The sequence below is a fragment of the Sprattus sprattus genome (genome assembly GCF_963457725.1).
Source record: "Sprattus sprattus genome assembly, chromosome: 20".
Taxonomy (NCBI): Eukaryota; Metazoa; Chordata; class Actinopteri; order Clupeiformes; family Clupeidae; genus Sprattus; species Sprattus sprattus.
Genome location: NC_137918.1, coordinates 15,874,601 through 15,896,471, shown reverse-complemented (window position 1 = coordinate 15,896,471; position 21,871 = coordinate 15,874,601). Strand labels below are relative to the sequence as shown.

At 41.3% G+C, this 21,871-nt stretch overlaps 2 protein-coding genes across 2 annotated transcripts in view; one reads left to right on the top strand and one right to left on the bottom strand.

Moving 5' to 3' along the window:
• Positions 1–1,159: 1,159 nt before the first annotated feature.
• limd1b (LIM domains containing 1b) lies at positions 1,160–5,871 on the bottom strand (the record flags this gene model as incomplete). Its single annotated transcript, XM_080859193.1, has 7 exons — positions 1,160–1,225; positions 1,670–1,721; positions 3,659–3,789; positions 4,128–4,190; positions 4,277–4,344; positions 4,940–5,041; positions 5,850–5,871. 7 exons carry the CDS (start codon positions 5,869–5,871, stop codon positions 1,160–1,162), a joined length of 504 nt encoding a protein of 167 aa, XP_080715319.1.
• Positions 5,872–7,611: 1,740 nt separating this feature from the next.
• Positions 7,612–21,871, top strand: part of cdcp1b (CUB domain containing protein 1b) — a gene marked incomplete at both ends in the record, with an annotated part of 18,992 nt that continues 4,732 nt past the window's right edge. Inside the window, 9 exons of the mRNA XM_080859192.1 lie at positions 7,612–7,684; positions 11,366–11,587; positions 12,119–12,490; positions 12,899–13,114; positions 17,810–18,166; positions 19,110–19,369; positions 20,111–20,216; positions 20,604–20,795; positions 21,793–21,871. The exon at positions 21,793–21,871 is cut by the window's right edge and continues 296 nt beyond it. Of these exons, the coding sequence (XP_080715318.1) occupies positions 7,612–7,684; positions 11,366–11,587; positions 12,119–12,490; positions 12,899–13,114; positions 17,810–18,166; positions 19,110–19,369; positions 20,111–20,216; positions 20,604–20,795; positions 21,793–21,871 (1,877 nt within the window). The remainder of the gene's footprint in view (positions 7,685–11,365; positions 11,588–12,118; positions 12,491–12,898; positions 13,115–17,809; positions 18,167–19,109; positions 19,370–20,110; positions 20,217–20,603; positions 20,796–21,792) is intronic.

Here is a 21,871-nt window from a genome sequence, read left to right as displayed (position 1 = left end):
GAAACTGAAATAGGCCAAAACTCTCAACTCTCTCAGGAATTTACCACCTTACCAAGGCAATGAAACACAAATACCCCCAGATGGACATCAGCCATAACCCAAATGTCAACTTATTTTGGACTTTAAGATCTATTGACAAAAGAATATTTATGATAGTTGAGTATGTATGATAGATAAGTGCAAGTAGTATTTTTATACATCTTCTCTCCCATCTTCCACCTTTAAAAATCAAGCATAGCAACCTGCAGATAGCTATTTCCCCTGCCTTGTAAAGGTCTGGAATGACTTCATTATTTTGATCCTTCTGGGTTTTCCCTCTTAAACTTGCTGTCCTGCATCTCAACCCAGAGTTGGGAGGGCTCATTTTAATGGAACTTTTCAACTTCTTGTATCTGCTCTCTTCCCCACCCCATGCTCACCCACACAAGTGACATGATCATATTTTATCTAACAAGAATTTTCATCACTAATTTGGACCAAATCAGCCCATATTTGGGTCTGCCATTTTCTAGAACTTGTTTTTATCTCACTGTTATGAGCCTATGTTGATAATACAGTACCAGTCAAAAGTTTGGACACACCTTCTCATTTTTGGAGAAGTTTTTTCTTTACTTTTAGTATTCGGTAGACATGGTAGATATCACTTTTTTTGTTTAGAACATCATTCCATCATGTGTTCTTTTGTAAGTTTAAGTCTTCAGTATTAATCTACAATGTAGAAAATAATACAAGTAAAGAAAACACTTCTCAAAGAAATTAAAGGTGTGTCCAAACTTTTGACTGGTACTGTATGTCATTAAGTCCATCTTCCTACGCTGGCAGTCACTTGCACAGGCCATGAGACAACCTGTCGTGAGACAATCTAAGTGTGGAGGTAGTAGAACCAGGGTCACATTGACATGGCAAGTGTCTGATGAACTATTCCCCTTCCTTTCCCCTGGGTCAGTCCATACAAGGTGATTGTTAACAGATATGGATTAAATACAGACACATGAAAATCTATACATGATAGAAGAGTCTAAAGTTTCACATTTCAAGACTTCAAGCCTTTTGGCCACATTGAACATAGTAGTTTGTTAGGCCTACATTTGACCATGAAGATTGTGATCTTCCTCTCCTTAATTATATTCATGATGTTTATTTTATATTTGTTTACCCCTCAGTGCAAACAATCCACATGGTAGTCTCGGCCCATGGACACAATGCGTTCTGTCACCAGTGATCCCTGTAGACAGGAGAACTCAAATGGTCAGACTGTCAGCACAATTACTTCAAAAACAGCACACATAAGATTGATAATGTACACAACGTAATATATTCTTTTAAAATATACAATATCTTCATAATAACTAAAAATAGTAGGTAGTACAGATACAGTGCCCTCCACAATTATTGGCACCCTTAGTGAATATGGGCAAAACAGGCTATGAAAAAAATTGTCTTTGCTGTTTATCCTCTTGGTCTTTCACTCAAAATATTCACAAAATTTTGACCTTTTTCATTGAAGTAAAATTATTGAAAGAATTATTTTGTTTTGAATAAGACTGATATTGTACACAACATAATATATTCTTTTTAAATATACAATATCTTCATAATAATTACAAATAGTAGGTAGTACAGATAGTTATTAGGAAAGAAAATGTGCTGTGATGTGGTTTGAGTTTACCTGAGTGGGCAGGATGGGAAGAGCACAGGTGGCACAGGTTGGGGCTACATATCTGCAGCAGGAAGGAAGGAACAGGTGGAGAAAGAGTGAGGGAATTCATTTCATTATCATTGTTTATTCAGGGAGAATTGACTGAGCACAGGGCTCTTTTGCAGCAATGCACTGACTGAGGCTACAGAATACAGAAGAACAATACATAAACAAACCATAACAAAATAAATAAGCAAAACACATTAAAAAAATTCAGATTAAAAAAAATATTTATAACATAAAGTAAAAATAAATAAATCAGAGAATCATTAAAATCAACAGCATTGAGGCACATCCTTAGCATCTAAAAGGCTCTTAAATTGGCGGACAGACAAATACTTTGTTAGTTTCAAATCCACTTGAATAGTGGTCCATTTATGGGAAGCAAAAAACTTAAAAACTATTTTCCCTATATTAGTGTTTGTAAGGGGGATTTCAAGGGAGATGAGGAAATGAAAGTGGGCTCTGATTTAAAGGTATAGTCCATGACTCGAATCCAACACACTCTTTGTCAATTTCAACAAATTGCCCCTCATGATCCTTTAATGCAGTGGTCCCCAAACTTTTTAGGCCCAAGGTCACTGACCTTTGCCTTGGTGAAGGCAAGATCTACCTATTGAGGCGTTGAGAGAAAAAGACTGTCCAGACTCCACACTGCACTTACAGCTTATCTTTGTATTGGGCCTAGTTGTAATTTAATTAAATCAAACACTTTGGTCCAGCTTTCAAATTGATGTGACCAAGAGCACATTTAACCAGGGGTTCTCAATTATATCAATTATCAATCCATCTCAATCTATAATTTTTCTAAATTTTGAGCCTGCACACACACTGCACACACACAGAACGGACCACTAAAGTGTAGTGGTCCGTTCTGTGTGTGTGCACGCTCAAAAACACTCCTGTGTTTGTACACAGTCCTTGCTCTCTAAACAGGAAACAACCAGTGTGGCTCAGACTGCGCCTTACATTATTCCAGCCAGTCAACAAATTGATTTATGAACAAGACAGGGAGCGGTGTAATTTGATTAGATGCTGAGCTCAAATATCAACAACCTTTTTGCCAGAATTCCATGTCTGTACCTTTAAGTTTCTTGTAAACAATAGGCTTTCTTTGTCAACATTTGAAATTAGGAGGCGTTAAATGAATTGCTTGTAAAGATGAATGACTGTAGGTTTTGATAAATGCTTTCATTTTCCAAACTGCATTGTATCCACTGTCATCAAGGGAATTTGTGATGTTTGGTTTAGAGTTAGGGTGTGTCACCAACAATAGCGTAAGGCTGAGCGACTGGTTTTCTCTGTGTGTTCGTGTGTGTGGGTGTCTTCCTGTGTGTGTGTGTGTGTGTGTGTGTGTGTGTCTTTCTGTGTGTGTGTGAGTGTGTGTGTGTGTCTTTCTGTGTGTGTGTGTGTGTGTGTGTGTGTGTGTTTGTATGTGTGTGTGTGTGTCTTTCTGTGTGTGTGTGTGTGTGTGTGTGTGTGTGTGTGTGTGTGAGTGTGTGTGTGTGTGTGTGTGTGTGTGTGTGTGTGTGTGTCTTTCTGTGTGCGTGTGTGTGAGTGTGTGTATGTGTGTGTGTGTGTGTCTTTCTGTGTGTGTGTGTCTTTCTGTGTGTGTGTGTGTGTGTCTTTCTGTGTGTGTGTGTGTGTGTCTTTCTGTGTGTGTGTGTCTTTCTGTTTGTGTGTGTGTGAGAGTGTGTGTGTGTGTGTGTGTGTGTGTGTGTGTGTGTGTCTTTCTGTGTGTGTGTGTGTGTGTGTGTCTTTCTGTTTGTGTGTGTGTGTGTGTCTTTCTGTTTGTGTGTGTGTCTTTCTGTGTGTGTGTGTGAGTGTGTATGTGTGTGTTTGTGTGTGTGTGTGTGTGTGTGTGTGTGTGTGTGTGTGTGTGTGTGTTTGTCTTTCTGAGTGTGTGTGTGTGTGTGCATTTGTGTGTGTATGTGTTAACGTTTGAGTGTGTGTGTGTACCTCTGGTAGTCTCTGAGGCAGTACACCCTGCTTGCTGAGTCCAGGCAGAATCGTGCCCCCTCCAGACTCTGGTGACAGACGATGCAGCAGAAGCAGGCTGGGTGGTAGCACCTTCCCATGGCCTGGAGGACCTGCCCACAGCAAAGGGGTTAAAGGTCACAGGGGTTAAAGGTCACACCATATAAAGTCCAGCCAACTGTCCATAGAATAATAGCTTGATCAGAGATAAAGGTTTTAATGTTATAATTAAAAAATATGTTCTGTAGGTCACTTTGGATAAAACCTGAAATGCTTAAAATGTATCTTAATCTACAGGTTAAACCAAAATTGGAAAAACAAACAATCTCAACACACGATATACATTTCTGCTGAAGATATACGTTCAATATTCTGTTGCTAAAGTATACAAAATGTTAGACCAACGCTCATTCATCCATTGGCTAAATACGTCATATGGGAAGAGACTTACCGTATCCTTAATTAGAAAGCCACATGAATTACAGGTCTCTGATGATTGATGGGCCTCAGAGTACTGTGAAAACACCAGTCATGTGAGATGCCGTAATAAATCATCCGAAGTTCCTACCGAGATACCTAGAAAGGTTTTATTTTACCCACCATGAAGTGATCTTTGCAGAATAGTCTCCCAGACACACTGTAGAAAGGCTGTTCCTGTAGCCTTTGGCCTTAAAGGAACGGGAAGTAAAAGACTGAATGAGTGCAAAAACTAAATGCTGGACTGCTTTTCTCAAATAGAAGATTTAGGGAGCAAAATGTCTCGGCTCTTTCTCAGATGGATGAATCATTGTATTAAATAAATGTGTTGTTGTAGTTGTAGGAAGTACAATCTCTTGGACGCTTGTTCCAAATAGACTTACTACTGTACAAAACAATTGTGTTGTTTTAGCTGCTGTTTGCACATACTCTGTACTGTACTTTTATTGCTATTTTGCACTTCTGGTTGGATGCTAAACTGCATTTCGTTGTCTCAGTACTTGTACTCTGTGCAATGACAATAAAGTTCAATTCAATTCAATTCAATTCAATTCAATTTTATTTATATAGCGCCATAACAATACAATTGCCTCTAGGCGCTTAACAGAGCCCAGAGCCTAAACGTTGAATCTAATCTCACTTTTTACCCCAGACTTCGATCGTTGCGGATAGAGAGTGCGGATAGAGCGTGCTCGTCTAAATGATAGGGCTATCTGTTTTAGCTATCTGTATCAGATTGACAATCTAGGGTCCATGTAAACGAGGCTTAAAGGAATGTCCACTTACAGCAGGCACTGCAGGTGAAGCAGCTGCCATGGTAGAGCTTTCCCATGGCCTGGCAGGCCTGGCCGTCTCCGTATACCCTCTGACTGCACCTCACACATGTCCCTGTTTGAGCAGTAAAACAAAGACGGCTGTTCAAAATACTTAAATAACAGGATAATAATAATAAATAATAATAATTCATTTTATTTTTAACGCACTTTTCATTCAAAAGAATCTCAGAGTGCCTACATATTAGAAACTAACTATATAATACAATAAAATTAAAAATAAAGCATAACATTTAACCCAAGGCCAAAAATGCCTTCCTGAATAAAAAAGTTCAGCTTTAAACGAGTCCAGCGTCTGCGTTGCCCTTAGGTGGTCAGGGAGGCTGTTCCATAAGTGTGGCGCTGCCAAGCAAATATAGGAGGATATACGCAGTGGTGTAGTGGTCCCTGGAGAAGTTGGTATACTCTTAGTTTTGCAATTTCTTTAAGCAGCCCATACAGCACAGGATAAACGCCCTGTTTTGAGAAGTGGGTATACGCAATGCTGACTGAAAAATAAGTGGGTATACTCCGTATACCTGCGTATACCCTGGACAACACCACTGGATATATGGTATAAATCAAAAATATCCAGGACTTTCGGGCAAGAGCAGCACTTTTGTGAATACGCTGCAAGGGCACGGCTGCTTTTGACAATATATTGTTACATGCTGAGAACGAAACGCCAACATGGTTATAGATAACTAACACACAATAGGCCAACATACTTTGTTCAACAAATGCAATATACAATGCTGGTCCCATGCAAAACATTTCACCAGTGTAATGTTAAAAGTTGAATAAAATATGGAAGGTTGACTGGATGCACTAACTATTTTAACTGGAGTGTATTATATTATAGTATATTATTGATTTTCCCTCACCGAAGCTCGGCTCAGTAGCCATGTCCTGTCTTCAATGCTTCTGACTGAAGTCTAATTTGAGCTACAGACGGCTGTCAGCCCGGGCCGGGCTATAAGGGGAGCCAAGGCTGGATGTCCCTGTCTGTGTGTCTCAGAAACGGGGGTGGAGTGGGTGGGTGGAGGTTTTGTGTGTGTGTGTGGGGGGGGGGGCTTGGGGGGGAGACAGACACAGAGGAGGGTGGGATGGACTTGGGATGGAATTAAAGCACTGTGGGGGGCTTTTCTGCCACTAGCTGTTTTTTTTTTTGGGGGGGGGGGGGGGGGGGGGGGACCCCATTGCTAAATGGCTGTATGAGGATTTTGACCACCTGGCTATACTTGGCCAGTCTTAAAGTTTCAGTACTAAGTGTAATACCCAGTAAATTGCAAAGCAGGCTGGTAATTTCCACATTTCAGGCCAAGTTATAACTTGTGTCTTATTGCCTGCCAGATTCATCATAGGAAACACTTCAACACAGACGAATTCTAAACCTGTTTTATGCTTACGATTTTTGCACACTGATATCTGTATCTGATGCTATTACTTACGGTCTACTGGCCCACATTTTTCAGTTTGAAATGCTCTGCTGCCACCGTGTGGTCAAACCTTGAGCCAGCATTGAAAAAAATCTGCCCCCATAATATAAGGTTATTGACAGCTTGTGGAATACCTTACATTTTTGATATGCTATTTTTATTCCTCTGTATTATTTACTTTTTAAAAACTTACATTTAAACCTTCCTCTACGTCATTTCTAAAAATGGTTGTGTTTTTGATTGGCAACAGACTATGTGTTAAATATGTAACATGTTAAAATTAAGCATGTTCAATATAACCATGCCCGTGTAAGCATATCATTCTTGGACTATTAAACTACTGTAGTATATGCTACTACCATCTACTGAATGGTCGCCGTGGGAACGAATAAAAACACTTGTTATTGCAGCAAATAAACCCTTTTGCCACGATTATTGGGATCCCAGTAGTTGCGAGTTGGACTACGAGTTATCACATCGCCACAACACATCGCCTGAGGGTTTTTTGCGCCTCACTCTCTTAGGAATGTTGTTGTCAATGGGCGTGTGGAGACGAGGAAAAACTCCATAGTATTCTCGGGTATTGACAATGGGCCATCATCGTCAACTCAGGAATTGATCCAAGCCTCTCTTGGCTTCTCATAATTACACTCTCAACGAAACTAGAGACCATCATTATGCAACACAAAACACTAGTTGTTCATGCAGTCATACAGGAAACGAACGAATGGCCAACTATTCCACGATACTCCATTGAATTTGTTTTTGTTGATTGAAAAAGGAAGGGTAACCATCCGTACAATGTGTTGCATCTGAATGCATGCAACCGCTAAGGACGCCCAAGGACGCACCCAGTGAGCACTCAGATATTTTAGAAGCTTTATAAATAATTAGAGTTAGTTATGCACTATTCCACCACATGGGGTTTCTTCTCGGAAAGAGCGATTTGTTTTAGGCTATACGCGCAACTGAAAAGTAGACTACATATGGAACCTGTCTTTAATTGTGTCAAGTTTCAACAGGTAGAAATACACGCCCTTCCTTTAGCGAAACAGGTAATATCAGGAAGTTCGTATGGTGACTGCCATAGAAGGCACTCAAGCGTGGCGTCCTCCAATATGCAAGGTCCTCTGATTTGCGTGTTACATTGGAGTTCTTCGTAATCGTATGACTTTATATTTTAAGCTCCGATATTTTCCTCGCCAACATGCGTTCCTTCTCCGTCGTTTGGGTTCAACTCGTTCTTGGAATACTGCTGAAACCAGCTTCGCTAATGGCAGGTGAGCAATCCAGTGCCAGTTGAGCCACATATTTCATAATGTGAATGTTTCTCTCTTAAACGTGCTTATCGTTATGTACGCGCAAAAAGTGCTCTTAGCCTAGGCTACATTGTCATATGTTTGCCTGTATTGAAGACACGATCAATAACTGAAAATCACAAACGTAACTCCGCTTTCAGTGTTACATTCAAGTGACAAGCAGTAACGTTTGGCTTTTGCTTCTGCCTCTGGGTATCACATTTTCCACCTTTGTTGCCTGCATTGTTATTTTGAAACAGAAGTCAAGTCAAATCTCTTTTCTTACTGATTTAACCTGACCCAGTATTCCTACATCAACTGTGCGTTTATGGGAGCAGAAAAGGATTCCATGGGATCAGAACTCTATTAATCATTAATCAACAATCTGCCGCCGCACAAATTGAGGCCATTGTGCTCGCAGCTCCAACACAGTGCCACCAAACCACTTGTTTGTACATGGCACATTTTCACATTGACTCAGCGTTTTCAGGTCGGTTTAATTGGCCCCATGTGTATGCCCTGATAGATCAGATGTTTTGCTTGTCAGTCAGTCAGTCTGGCAGGTTTTGGGGTAAAAAAAAAGTCTGAATTCTTGTGGCTGACAAGGTAACGCCTTGAACGGCAGTCACATGGTTATTGACGAGTAGTTATTTCAACTGTCAAAGCCTTGTAGATGATATGTTGTGTTCCTCACCTCTACTTACATCTCCTTACATGTTTCAGTTTTCTCCCAAGGTTGGAGGTAATTCGGGTGAGAGCTCTGCAAATTCGTCTCTGTTGTAACTGCTTGTAGAGGATAAACAATGAAGTTTCTTTCATGCCTGTCTTGTTTTGTGAGTGGGTGTTATGATCTGGCTTAAGAACTGAATGGTTCCCAGTTCTAGCTTTAAAGTCTAGTAGCCTACATGATGGCCACCTCAATAAGGGCTAAGTGAGGTTTGCGATCATAATGTCATGGTTTCTCTCACTTCCTAGCTTATCTCATATCTCATATCTCATTATCTCATCACAAGTCTTTGAAACTTCTTTGACATTTTTTGCCAGTTATGTCATCGCTGCAGGCAGTGTCCCTCAAAGGAAACGTCTAATTACACTTTTTTCCCCCCGTCATCCGGAACTCTATTGCATGGCAACATAATGTCTGTCCCAGTGAAGTCGCATGGTGGGCCAGACTACTAAGCAGTTGTGGCTGATGCTCTTATTTCAGGGTGTGGTCATGTTATTGGGTTTGGAAAGTGATGAGCGTTGCTTTTTATTGATTAGTCCAGTTCTTTGTTTACTCTCGTTGCAGCACTGTTATAGTCTAGGTGAGCGAGGGTCATTGTCAGCGTCCTTATTAGTAACAGGGATGTCAATAGAGAAGTGATGATGAGAAGGGGAAACAGCTTCAGCTGTATCAATATTAGCTTTCATGAGGTAATGATGGCGATGATGATGATGATGATGATGATGATCTACTGTTACCAAATGTGGAGGAACACATTGTGTGTTTGTATTTCCCCCTGGACTATATTACTAAGACAGGTGTGTCTGAATTACCAAACAGGGAGGTTGATATCGATGTTGCTTATTCATCGCTAAATTCTCAACAAGCCCTGTTGCAACAGTGCTGGTGTTTGTGTTTTTCTGTGTATCAGAAGGTGAATATGTTTTGTCAAAGCTGTGTTCAGACAGTGTTTGGTTGAGCAAGAGTGTGCTGTGTGCCTAAACATGGTCAATTGGACCTTGTCATTGTAATTCAATCGGGTTTCCAGCGGCACATGTCCTTGTAAGTCTCTGTTGCACTCTCCGAAGTAAGTCTTCCCCTTGAGGTTGTTGAAAATGAGGAGCGCACGCATTTGTGCAATCGGTCCTTCTCAAGTTCAGACATGTGAGTCAATGCCTCGCCACTGAGGCAGTCGAGGCATATTTAAATATTTGAAGTAAGGCAAGGTGAACACTTTCCCTTTTGAGTAGCACTGGAGCTTCAGAGTTATGAAACATTTCATTACATTTGCCTTGTTGAATTCCCCTTTGTGGCACGCTCTTTAGAAAGACACCTAACTTTTGATATTTGCATGTATGAATGAGGGAGTTCCAGTTCAGATACAGATACAGTATATCAATTCACCAGGTTTGTTCTGGACTAAACCATAGTGAATTTTACAAAGCTAAAGCTCAGCTTGGCTTGACGTTTGGTTGAAATTGAGCTAGTGTGAAATGAATGAGCATTTGACCAGTGTCCTGCCATAGAAGCTCATTCTGTTTGGTGTAATGTTTGCCACTAAAAGGCCTGATTAAAGTCCCTCCAGTGTTTGTCAGGATTGTTGAGGCTAAAAGTCACTGATTTGCTGTGGGAAGTTTTCTGGGGAACATTAGCGGTAAAAATTGCAGTGATTTTGAGGTTTGACTGTTTGTTTATTCTTTTTCAATTGCCTGTGATGATTCCTAAAAATTGTGATCCCACCAGGATCTTGTGAGGATTGGTTCTGATTGTTGCGGCCATAAGAAACGGAAATTTCAAGAATTACAGTAAAAATTGCAGTGGTCTCGAGTTAAATAAAATCAATTGCTAATGATGCAGAACTTCCGAGATTTTGCGCTTTTTTGCAGAAATATTGCAGTAATAAGACAAAATTGAAATCCTCGAATTTGCGGAAATGCAAGATTGCAAAATCCTGGCAGGACTGAGTCAAGCAATCCCTCAACTGTTCCCACACAGACATCGGCCTGACTTTGTGCTTTCTGTGATCTGATAGGCAGACAGACGGTTTGTTGCCTCTGGGTGTATACCTGATGCCCCTCGCTCTTGTGTTTACCCCTCTTGTCCCTCCTAAGTCATGCCGAAAGTCAAACGCTTTCTTGTTTGATGATTTTGTTTGAAGTGTTCCTGTGTGAAGTATTCTCGTGTGTTTCTTTTCTTTCTTGTATATCTGAGCTTGTCCTCACTGATCAGTAAATGGATGCAAATCTAGGGGTGGGGAAAAAAATCGATTATTCGATTTTTCTCGAAAATTCAGAAAAGTTCATAATCGGTACACATCCATTTTATGTTGAAATGCAAGCTGCATCGATTATTGCATTGTTCATAGAAAGTCAAAATTGTGACAGGGAAAAGGCTTTTCTCTAATACAAAAATAGAGAAGGTAATTCATCTGTTGATTTTCTTTAATTATCAAACACAAAGTACAAAGTGATTTTAGACTCTGAGTAGCAAACTCAAATGTTTTAAAAGTCGAAATGCATCGATAATCGTTTTATCGGTTTAGAATTGATAATCAATAATCGAATTACTGACCTCTGAATCGGAATTGAATTGTGAGATGCCAAGCTATTCCCACCCCTATGCAAATCCCACAATGTGAAGTTGCCATCATGCAACAGTGAGTCCCGAGTCTAAGAATTTGTGATTTTCAGTCCTTTTCACCTAAATATTGTTGTCAGATGAATCCTCTATTATTAGTCAGCTTGGGGAAGTAAGTGACCCAGTAGCACAGTGTTCCTCTCTGGTCTGAGTCAGTTGTATCTTATAACACGTGTTCCACCTTCTGTCCCAAGTCTGCCGTGTTAGTCAGCAAAGCCAGATTGTCTGTGATACAATGCCAGGGAGAACACCCACTTTCTTGACACACGTTCATGAAATCTATGGTGACCTGATGTGCCATTTTGAAAATGAATCCACAGTGGGTGTTAGCGTCACTCTGACGCCTGACCAGGACTCCATCATCACTATCGCTAAGATACCGTACGGCGGTGGAGCAGACTGCGATATCTGTGTGGATGAGGGAGGGAATCTCACCTGCAACCTGCTTCAGATTGTTCTGTCCAAGCCTGTGGCAACCACCATCCAGTTCAACTGCACCGAGCCTTGGGATGATTATGAAGTGAAGACTGAGGGGAGAATCGGTGAGTGATGAAGCCTACAGTAAATGGCACCTGTAAGAAATGTCTTCTGTAATCAAGAATAAACTCATAGAGAAATACAATGCAGAGAATAACTGGACACATGAAGTGTCTTTACCACACCTAGAATCCCATTCTTGTTGTAGATCTTGAGCCAATTCTCTTTTATTTCAACAACTAAATGTATGGCGTCGGCATTGTAGCATCGTTCAACTTTTCCCCAAAGATGGAGACTGCGGAGGCCAGGGGTTCTATACAAATACAAATAAAACATAAAAAATGGGACACTGTTTAAATTTGAAAATGTGCTTTACACATATGAAGTTCTATAAACAATTTTAACACTTTATGTATGTAAATATGGTTCATATACAAATTGAATATAAATGGAATAGTTTCTATGATGGATGGATAAATAAATAAGTTAAACAAATACACTCGCTCAAAGTTTAACACGTCTCAATTTACATTAAACAAACGCCTTAGAACTCACTGACTGTTGACATGATGAAACCCTTTGTCCTTTCTACCCAGACTGCACCAGTGATTCCTGCAGCCCTGAAGCAGGGACGGTTCAAGCGGTACTCTTATCCGAGCCTTTCACCCAGTTCCGCAGAAGCTTCCTGTGGACGATAAGCGGTCCCGATGGGACGGTGTTGGGTCTGGACTTCCTAGGCCCGGGCCTGGAAGAGGGTGATAATGATGCACACTGTGATGATGGTTACCAATACACAGTGAGTAAAACTGATGCTGAAGGAGCGGTTCAGACCCAGTACTACTGCAGGGGTGGTGCCGTGACCCATCTGGACCTGCCCAGCAAGGCTTCTGTGTCTGTAGATTTTCCACGACAAGGGGAGGTGCCTCCTACTGTGTTTAACCTCGCTCCACAACCTAAACCCGTCAAAAGTAAGTTCAAATCTCCCGCTGTGTTAGGTAAACGCATGCGTATGAATGGCACAGGAAATGTATGACCTTAGAATGTATAACATTAAAATTATGAATTACTGTGAATGCGTAGCATTAGGAATTACTATGAACTAGTATGACATATTAAGCCTTCTGTCAAGGTAACCAGAATTCTCTCGTTCTCTCTCACCTAAACCCCCCCCCCCCCCCTTATTGTCTCTCTCTTTTTTCTTTCTTACTCTCTTTCTTTCATTCTCTCGCTCCCTCTTTCTTTCTTTCTTTCTTTCTTTCTTTCTTTCTTCCTCTCTCTCTCTCTCTCTCTCTCTCATTGTTTCTTTGTTTCCTTCTCTCTCTCTCTCTCTCTCTCTCTATCTCTCTCCCTCCCTCTCGGAACACTGGCCTCTCCAGAGGGCAGGACCATGGATGTGACCCCTGACCCCGACACGCTGGTGACCATCAGCAGGGACGCGGCTGCGGTGGCAGAGTGCAGTGTGTGTTTGGGCGCCGGGCCCAACCCCGACTGTAACACCGAACTCATCCTACGAGAGGCACTCAGCACCACCATCCAATTCACCTGTGAGAAGCCGGAGGACATCTTCAAAGTGGAGATTAACAGAGATTTCGGTGAGCATTCCCTATGTTAGCATTGGGGCTATTCAGTGTCTAGTTGACTTCTAATGGATGAGACCAAACCGTAGTACAAGCGCACACACACACACACACACACACACACTCACACACACACACACACACACAGCCAGTCTTTAGTATCGTGACAGGCGGAGGCCCATTTCCACAGAAGTTTGCCTGAAATAAAAGTTTTAAGGCGAGACACTCTTGCTGAATTGTATGATAAAATTTCCATATTGTAGTTTATAGGACCCCCTTGAAAACGAGATGATTCATCTCAAGGGATTGTTCCTAGTAAAGAATTTCCAACAACAACAACACGGCAGGCAAAAACATCGTTTTTTTTCAGCAGTGGTCAATTTTGAGCTAGTTCACTCCCTTAACATGTAATCTTTCATTCTAGCATAAAGAAAATATCCTTATTATACATTAATGTGTATATTCACATTTTGTCTGTTCGAGGCGTCAGCATTCTCCTAGGTTTCCTGGAAAGTTAGCATTCTAAAGTAACGTGCAGTATATCGGCTTTCTGATGCCTGACATGTTTGGTATGGTTGAAAAGCTGTTTCTCCCACACAACGCTATGTACTCCAAATAAGGACATTTCCTTTCCAGCAGTAACCAATGATGTTAGCAAAAACGGGGCTTTAAACCTAAAGACGCAATTTCATTGGTTTGCGGTGGTTTCTGATAACGTGTTTTGTTCAGACGCATCACGTGGTATGGCTTGATACTTCCTGGAATCTTTAAATGCGATTTTCTCAAAATTAGTTTTTTGTCATACTACTAATAATAATAATAATACCTTTATTTTATAGTGCGCTTTTCAAGTACCCAAAGTAAGGTATTACAGTCAGGGGGGACAGTACAAGCAGGACACGTTTACATTTACAGGCAAAGAAGGGGGGGGGGGGGGGGAGAAAAAATCTCCACTTCAGTTCAAGCTATATATACCAAACTTTCCAGTCTTGTACCCAACTATATTATGAAGACATTTACTGAGGGATTTGTAAATATATTATTCCGCGTCTGAATTATATAACATTATATTCCCAAAAACATGGCGAAAATCAATTTTCTGATTTCCAGGAAAACAAAAGTAGATATCCATAAATCCCTCTGTAATTTTTTTTCCCCCATTTAATATGCCAACAAAAGGGAAAAGGATTTTTTGACCTGGCTTTATCCCATGATCAGATTTTTTCTTTTAAGCATTATGCAAATGAGTGCATATTCAATGAGATAATGCCTAATTTGCATATTCAATCATCAAAATACAAAAAACTTGTAATACATTTTTTTCTCATCTAAACATGAGTAATCAACTGAGAAAGTTTCATGGTGATACCTATTATTTAAGATTCTTACCCTATTCACCTGTAGTGTCTCGCCTTAAAAAAAGAAACTCGCCACAGTGCCAAAAGGTAGTAGTGGCCAAAATAATATTACATCCGTAGTGGTTTAGCACTACTATTTGGAATGAATGGGAAACTGTTTAGGGCCGTTTAGCTAAACTGTTATTGTGTAACAGCGAAGATCAAGTTCAAAGGTTTTCTGTGTTTAGTGTGGCAATCCTCGTTAGTATAGTGGATAGTATCCCCGCCTGTCACGCGGGAGACCGGGGTTCAATTCCCCGACGGGGAGGTTGCATTTTCGACTTCCGTTTTGAGACTGGTGTGTTAGGATTTTATATTTCGGCATATTTGTAAAAAACATTCGTCCCAATTTGGCCCTGAATTCGGAATTTGGCTCCTGATTGAGCCACTTGGGGCAGCTGTGGCCTACTGCTTAGGGTTTCAGGCTGGTAACTGGAGGGTGGCCGGTTCGATCCCCGACCAGTAGGAAAAATGTGGGCGGGGGAATTGGTAGACCACTGCTCTCCCATGCCCACATCCACGGCTGAGGTGCCCTTGAGCAAGGCACCTAACCCCGATCACTGCTCCCCGGGCGACACTGAAGGCAGCTCACTGCTCCGGGTTAGTGTGCTTCACTGTGTGCTTCACTGTGTGCTTCACTGTGTGTTCACTATCCTGGATGGATAAAATGCAGAGATCGAATTCAGAGTGTGTGTGTGTCACTATTTCTGCCGTTAAAACAGTCACTAGTCACTAGGGCTTCATTTCCATTTCCACTTAAATGCATTGTTTGTTGAGTCAAAAAAAATTTGACTGCTCAACAGCGCCAAAATATCCACCGGTGGCCAAAGTTATATTACATCCGTAGTGTTAAGACTACCATAGAGAATGAATGGGAAAAGTTAAGAAAGTTATTCTTAGCCCATCCACGGCTCCCGCGCGGGAGACCGGGGTTCAATTCCCCGACGGGGAGGTTACATTTTCGACTTCCGTTTGGAGACTGGTGTGTTAGGATTTCATATTTCGGCATATTTGTAAAAAACATTCATCCCAATTTGGCCCTGAATTCGGAATTCGGCCCCTGAATGAGCCATTTAAATGCATTGTTTGTTGACTCATCGTCAACTCAGTACTGTAACTATTATTGAGTGCAGTGTAGCTCTCTTTTACATCAATGTCGTTTATACAAATTGTACTTTGAGACCCCTTCAAGGGCAGGTGGGACGGAAAAGAAGAAGGGATTACCGTTTCGAGTCCCACTGTTAGCAGAAATGTAGGTGTGCATTATTTACCTCAACATGTCGACCCAGGGGCCCGTGGTTTCTTACTCCGTCCATGGTTGAGAGGGCTAAATAGCAGGGAGGAGAGAAGTATAAGCACTGACAATTTTATATATCCCACGTTGTACCTCACCGAAACGTTTTGTTATTCTTCCCCTTGTGATACTGTATCAGAGTGTTATTGACAAAACCCACTAGTGCTTCGCCTGAGAGAAATGTCAAACCCTATGATGCTACCCATTTCGCCGCTTTTCAGAGTTGATCTGCAATGACTAACATGGAAGGGTCTTATTTTATATACGCTTGAAAAGAAAAACATGTCTCCGTCATGGTTGGTATTGTTTGTGGAGGGAAATAGTAACAATCTATAACAAAATTGTGTGCTTATCCTACATACACTATAAACTATAAAAAAAAACTATGCAATTAAATTAATAAGTTCTTATTTTCTTTGGTATTTTTGTCATATTCAGGTTTGCAATGATGAATGCTGGGTAGGCCTAATATGAATGTTGTTGTCCAATGTCAAGTCTTTATTTGATCATGTGACGATACAATACGATATAGCTAGTTAAACAATTTTCGAAGATCAATACAAGCAAGTGAATTGAGCACAGCATACCTGCAAGCGTAACAATGTGTTTTTAGCATAAAAGTGGCAGTTGGAAAAGGCAAGAGAGAAAAAGTGGAGGTGGCAAAGCTGCCTAGATTGGATTATTTTGGCCTTTCAACAAACGGCAGCCCAAGGAAAAAAAATTAAAAATGTGGGCCAAAATGAATATAGGCTAAACTGGTGACTTTTAAGGGGTTCCGTAGTTTTTTTTTATATTGAGCTGGTCTTTTTTTGTATTGTTTTGTATGGGCCATCTGAAACAACACATCACAATGGAAAGCGCAGCTTTGTAACCACCTTGCTCTAAATATAACCTTGGAAATATGTTGTATGAGGGTGGATTTAAAACATAAGGTCTGTTAAAGGTGCATTATGTAACAATTATGATTCAGGATTAGGGTTAGGATAAGCAGTTTAACCATAAAATAACAGCTTAAAAAAAATTGGGGCGCTACAATGACATTTAATATGGAGAATCGCGTCGGTGACATTGGCATAGCAGGGTCGATAGGCATATAACCGCGTTCTGTAGTTTCGCCTGCCGCAGCCCGCCGACCTGACTTGTTTACCTTCTGCCGATCTAGTAAGTAGCTTATTTGCCGTCTTGCTTAGTCTTGTGTTGCACTCGCTTGATGTTTGACTGTGTAAGGACAGTCGTTGAGTAACTAGTTTGTCATAATGTCAAAGTCAGCACATTTCAAGAGATTTCATTAGTTTTAGCTGCTAGCATACCTTTAGCGAATAGCTATTGATCCTTATTGCACCTTTAACCTGCAACACTGCTCGGCTGAGTCTTCCCCCCCAACAAAAACATTCTCTGAAACGTTTTGCGATGTGTGTTGCGGTGGAAAAGCTGTAATAATTCAGACCTGTAGATGTAGGCAAAAGCAATTGCGCCCTGGATAACCTGAAAGTAACATCCTGAATCAATCGTACAAAAATTATCTTTAAAATCCAAGGCAAAAGGTCAGTAGGGCAATATTTAAAATATTTGTATTGGAAATACTGCCCATTCCTGCTATCAAGAAGGTAGACCTAAATACAAGTTTAAGTCCCAGATATATTATGTAGGAATCTGGCTGTGTTGGGTTAGGCTATAGACTCAGGGCAACATCCACATCGAAACGGCAATGGGGAAATGTGTGCTTTTATGGCCGGTCGCTTGTTGCACACTTCAAATGATAGTAGTTGAAATGGGTTTGCATTGGCAAATTGAATAAAGACATTTAGATCAATAAAGATGTTTTCCTCAGACTACACTGGTAGATAACACTAAATTTTTTTTGTTTTGTACATCATTCCATATGTGTTCTTTCGTAGTTTAAATGTTTTCAGTATTAATCTAAAATGTAGAAAATAATAAAAGTAACGAAAACATATTTAAAACACAAATTAAAGGTATGTCCAAACTTTTGACTGGTACTGTAAATGTTTTCCTCAGACTACACTGCTGACCCCAGCAGCAGCAAAGCGATGTCGGCAGACTCCAGTCTCTTCCCAGAATTCAAGCGGAGCTTCACCTGGGACATGAAGGTCCCCTCATTGCGGACGTTCCAGCTGGACTTCCCGAGTCCCGGCATGACCCAGATCGCTCCGACGGAAAGCTGTCCCGATGAGCACACCTACAGCATCATCACATACCAGCGGTTTGGACTCGCCACGATTGGCACCTTCTGCAAAAACGGCACCATAAGTCAAATTCAAGTTCTTTACAAAGGAAGGGTGTCTCTGTCTGTCCCCAAGAACAAGAAGCTGGACACACCTGCCATCAAAGTCTCTGTTGGGCCAGACACTAAAAGTATGTGTTCTCATTTAATATATATTTATATTTTTTAAACACTTTATTTATTGTGATTTTTTTTTTTTTTTTTTTAACCAATTTGCAGACAACACATTTTAGAAGTAATATGACATAAAATTATGTTGTGTTCTCATTTTTTAGATACACAAAATAAGTTTTAGATACACAGTTATGTGGTGTTGACCTATGGGGTGTTTGACATTGTCCTTTCACATCTATAAAGGGGAATTAAGATACGAGTAAAAGAATCAGAATCAGATTTATTGTCAAGTAGGTATACTCTGGTGTATGGGTGCATACAGTAAACATAAAAACATACACAGACAATAAGTACTACACATAGCATTAAACATAAAAACACACTAAGTACTACACATAACATAAGTACTACAGACAAGGGTTCAGTAACTATTTGATTGGTTTCCTTGACATAGTTAGAGTGTTGTTGCCATAGTTAGTGTTGTTGCAATAGTTAGAGTGTTGTTGCCAAAGTTAGTGTTGTTGCAATAGTTAGAGTGTTGTTGCCATAGTTAGAGTGTTGTTGCCATAGTTAGTGTTGTTGCCATAGTTAGAGTGTTTTTGCAATAGTTAGAGTGTTGTTGCCATAGTTAGTGTTGTTGCCATAGTTAGAGTGTTGGTGTTATAGTTAGAGTGTTGTTGACATAGTTAGAGTGTTGTTGCCATAGTTAGAGTGTTGTTGCCATAGTTAGAGTGTTGGTGTTATAGTTAGAGTGTTGTTGACATAGTTAGAGTGTTGTTGCCATAGTTAGAGTGTTGTTGCCATAGTTAGAGTGTTGTTGCCATAGTTAGAGTGTTGTTGACAAAGTTAGAGTGTTGTTGCCATAGTTAGAGTGTTGTGAAAATGTCTGTTTGCCACCTGGTTCTGTGATCTGTGTCAGCCTCACTCAAATTCCCCCTCAACTCTCTCTGTCCTCTACAGTGCTGGCAATAGTGCGACCCCAGTTACCCCGCGGTCAGTCCTACTCCGACTTCTTCTCCGCCAACTACGTGAACGGCTTCCCTAGCAACGAGATGATGGGGTGGGAGTTTGTGGTGCCTCCCAAGCACAACATCACCGTCTCCTTCCTGGGCCACACGGCGCCCGTCTGTGGCAGCAAGGCGGTGGAGGTGAGGTACGAGCAGGAGGGCAAAGCACCCGTCGTGAAGAGCCTGACCGAGGAACAGCCGGCCAACCTACAGGTAAAAGTGTGTGTGTGTGTGTGTGTGTGTGTGTGTGTGTGTGTGTGTGTGTGTGTGTGTGTGTGTGTGTGTGTGTGTGTGTGTGTGTGTGTGTGTGTGTGTGTGTGTGTGTGTGTGTGTGTGTGTGTGTGTGTGTGTGTGGTAAAAGGATATTAATGTGTGTGTGTGTGTGTGTGTGTGATAAAAGGATATTAATGTGTGTGTGTGTGTGTGTGTGTGTGTGTGTGTGTGTGTGGTAAAAGGATATAAATGTATCCCAATTATCAGAGACTCAGTCAAAGTGATGGAATGTCAATGCTCAGGTTGTTTATTCTTGCAATGATGCGCATCAAGGGAGAGAGAACATGACTTGGCTTCGCTACTGGAGTTTCACCTAGTCTTATTTCACTAACTGTCTCTCCAGAGATCAGCTCCTTTTAAACCCTAGGAAGGTATCTTGGAGACATCAGGTCTGGGATACTATATATTCATGGAGGACACTGACACAGGGGTGTCAGCATTCCCACAGTGATCAAGGACTAAAATCTATTCATGAGGCTTACAGGAAGTTTGACCATGTGGGCAATTCCAGAATACACATGAGAGCTCTTCAGATATCCTTACAACTATTGACTAGTGTGTGTGTGTGTGTGTGTGTGTGTGTGGTGTGTGTGTGTGTGTGTGTGTGTGTGTGTGTGTGTGTGTGTGTGTGTGTTGACTATGGAATACGTTTAGTAAACTAACCTCTAATTACTATCACAGGGCAGCTTCAGCCTCCTCCTGCAGAACTGTGACTCCGCGAGGGCCGCCGGCTCTCCCCAGCTCACCCTCAACTTTAGGGTTTCCATCTTACGGGGCGGCGTACCACGTATGGACACCATTTGTATTTTTCCATGTTATCGTAGACTTTCTTTTTTCTGCCACTTTTCAAAGATTGGGGGCAAACAAGGTGCTTCTTATGGTCAATATAAAATAAATAAAATCGAGAGGAATTGCTCAGAATAGTTTATTAACAATGCCCTCAGGACACAACCGAAAAGGTAAAATTTAAAGGTATACTTTACAATATACAGAAGCAAGCCTGCTATGTCTGTTAGTTAGTTCATTGCAAGTGAAGTGTGGTATATCTTTGGGGAAAGCCAATTATAATATACAATTTGGCAAATCAATGGACTCTTGGAATCTGTTGATATTTAAGTACACATGTTTATGCGTATTTAGTACACATGTTTATGCGTATGGTCATCTTTTTCAGATCTTTGCGCCGTAAATATGCAGAAAGAGGCAGGCGTCACCCTTAACGTTGAGAACACCAACCCTTACTGTGAGATGAGCGTGGACGGTACAGCTCTGGAGAAGATCACCGTCCCCCCAGGAGCCAAATCCACCCTGTCCTTCCTGGACTGCCCCAGTGAAGACCTCCGTCTGACCGTCACCAAAACCTTAGGTGTGTGTGTGTGTGTGTGTGTGTGTGTGTGTGTGTGTGTGTTTGTGTGTGTGACTGTAACCAAAACCATAGGTGTGTGTGTGTGTGTGTGTGTGTGTGTGTGTGACTGTTACCAAAACCATAGGTGTGTGTGTGTGTGTGTGTGTGTGTGTGTGTGTGTGTGTGTATGACTGTTACCAAAACCATAGGTGTGTGTGTGTGTGTGTGTGTGTATGACTGTTACCAAAACCATAGGTGTGAGTGTGTATGACCGTCACCAAAACCATAGGTGCGGTTAAAATCTGGTGCTACCCTTTCTTTTTTATTTTGGTAATTTATGGAGGGATAGAAAACTACTCTCTTTGATCCTGTTCCTTTGTTGTCTCAAATTGCCATAGCAACTCACTTTGAAATCGTATCTCTTGGACTTTGTTTGAACTTAACTGTTGCTTTGGTCAGCAAATCTGTACAACCACAGAAACCGGAGAATGGGAATGAGAATGGGAATTATATTTATGACACGGCACAAAGGGGCTCTGTGTTACGTTTCTTTTGAAATGCAGCTTTTATAAAGATTCATATTTGAAGAAAGCCAAACCAAACTTCTCTTTAACTTTAAAACCCCTTAAGGGACAGAGCGAGATTAATGGAATGGAAATGGAAATGAGCCTTAGGACTGTCTTACGGCACAGATAGTGACACACACACACACTGAATTTTATCTCTGCATTTTACCCATACATACACATAGTGAAGCACACTAACCCGAAGCAATGAGCTGCTTTTGAGCGCCCGGGGAGCAGTGATTAGGGTTAGGTGCCTTGCTCAAGGGCACCTCAGCCGTGGATGTGGGCATGGGGGAGCAGTGCTCTACCACTTCCCCCGCCCACATTTTCCCTCCGGTTACCAGCCCGAAACCCTAACCAGTAGGCCACGGCTGCCCACATTAACTAACTGAAACTTCAAGAAACACAAGATTTGAAAATCTACTGAAAATCTCCACTTTGTGTCTTTCCAGAATGCCCAAGCCTAGCTGGGTGCAGCGTGAGTCGGACCCCCCTCACCATCCCTACCCTGGAGCCGTGCCTCCCCGTGCC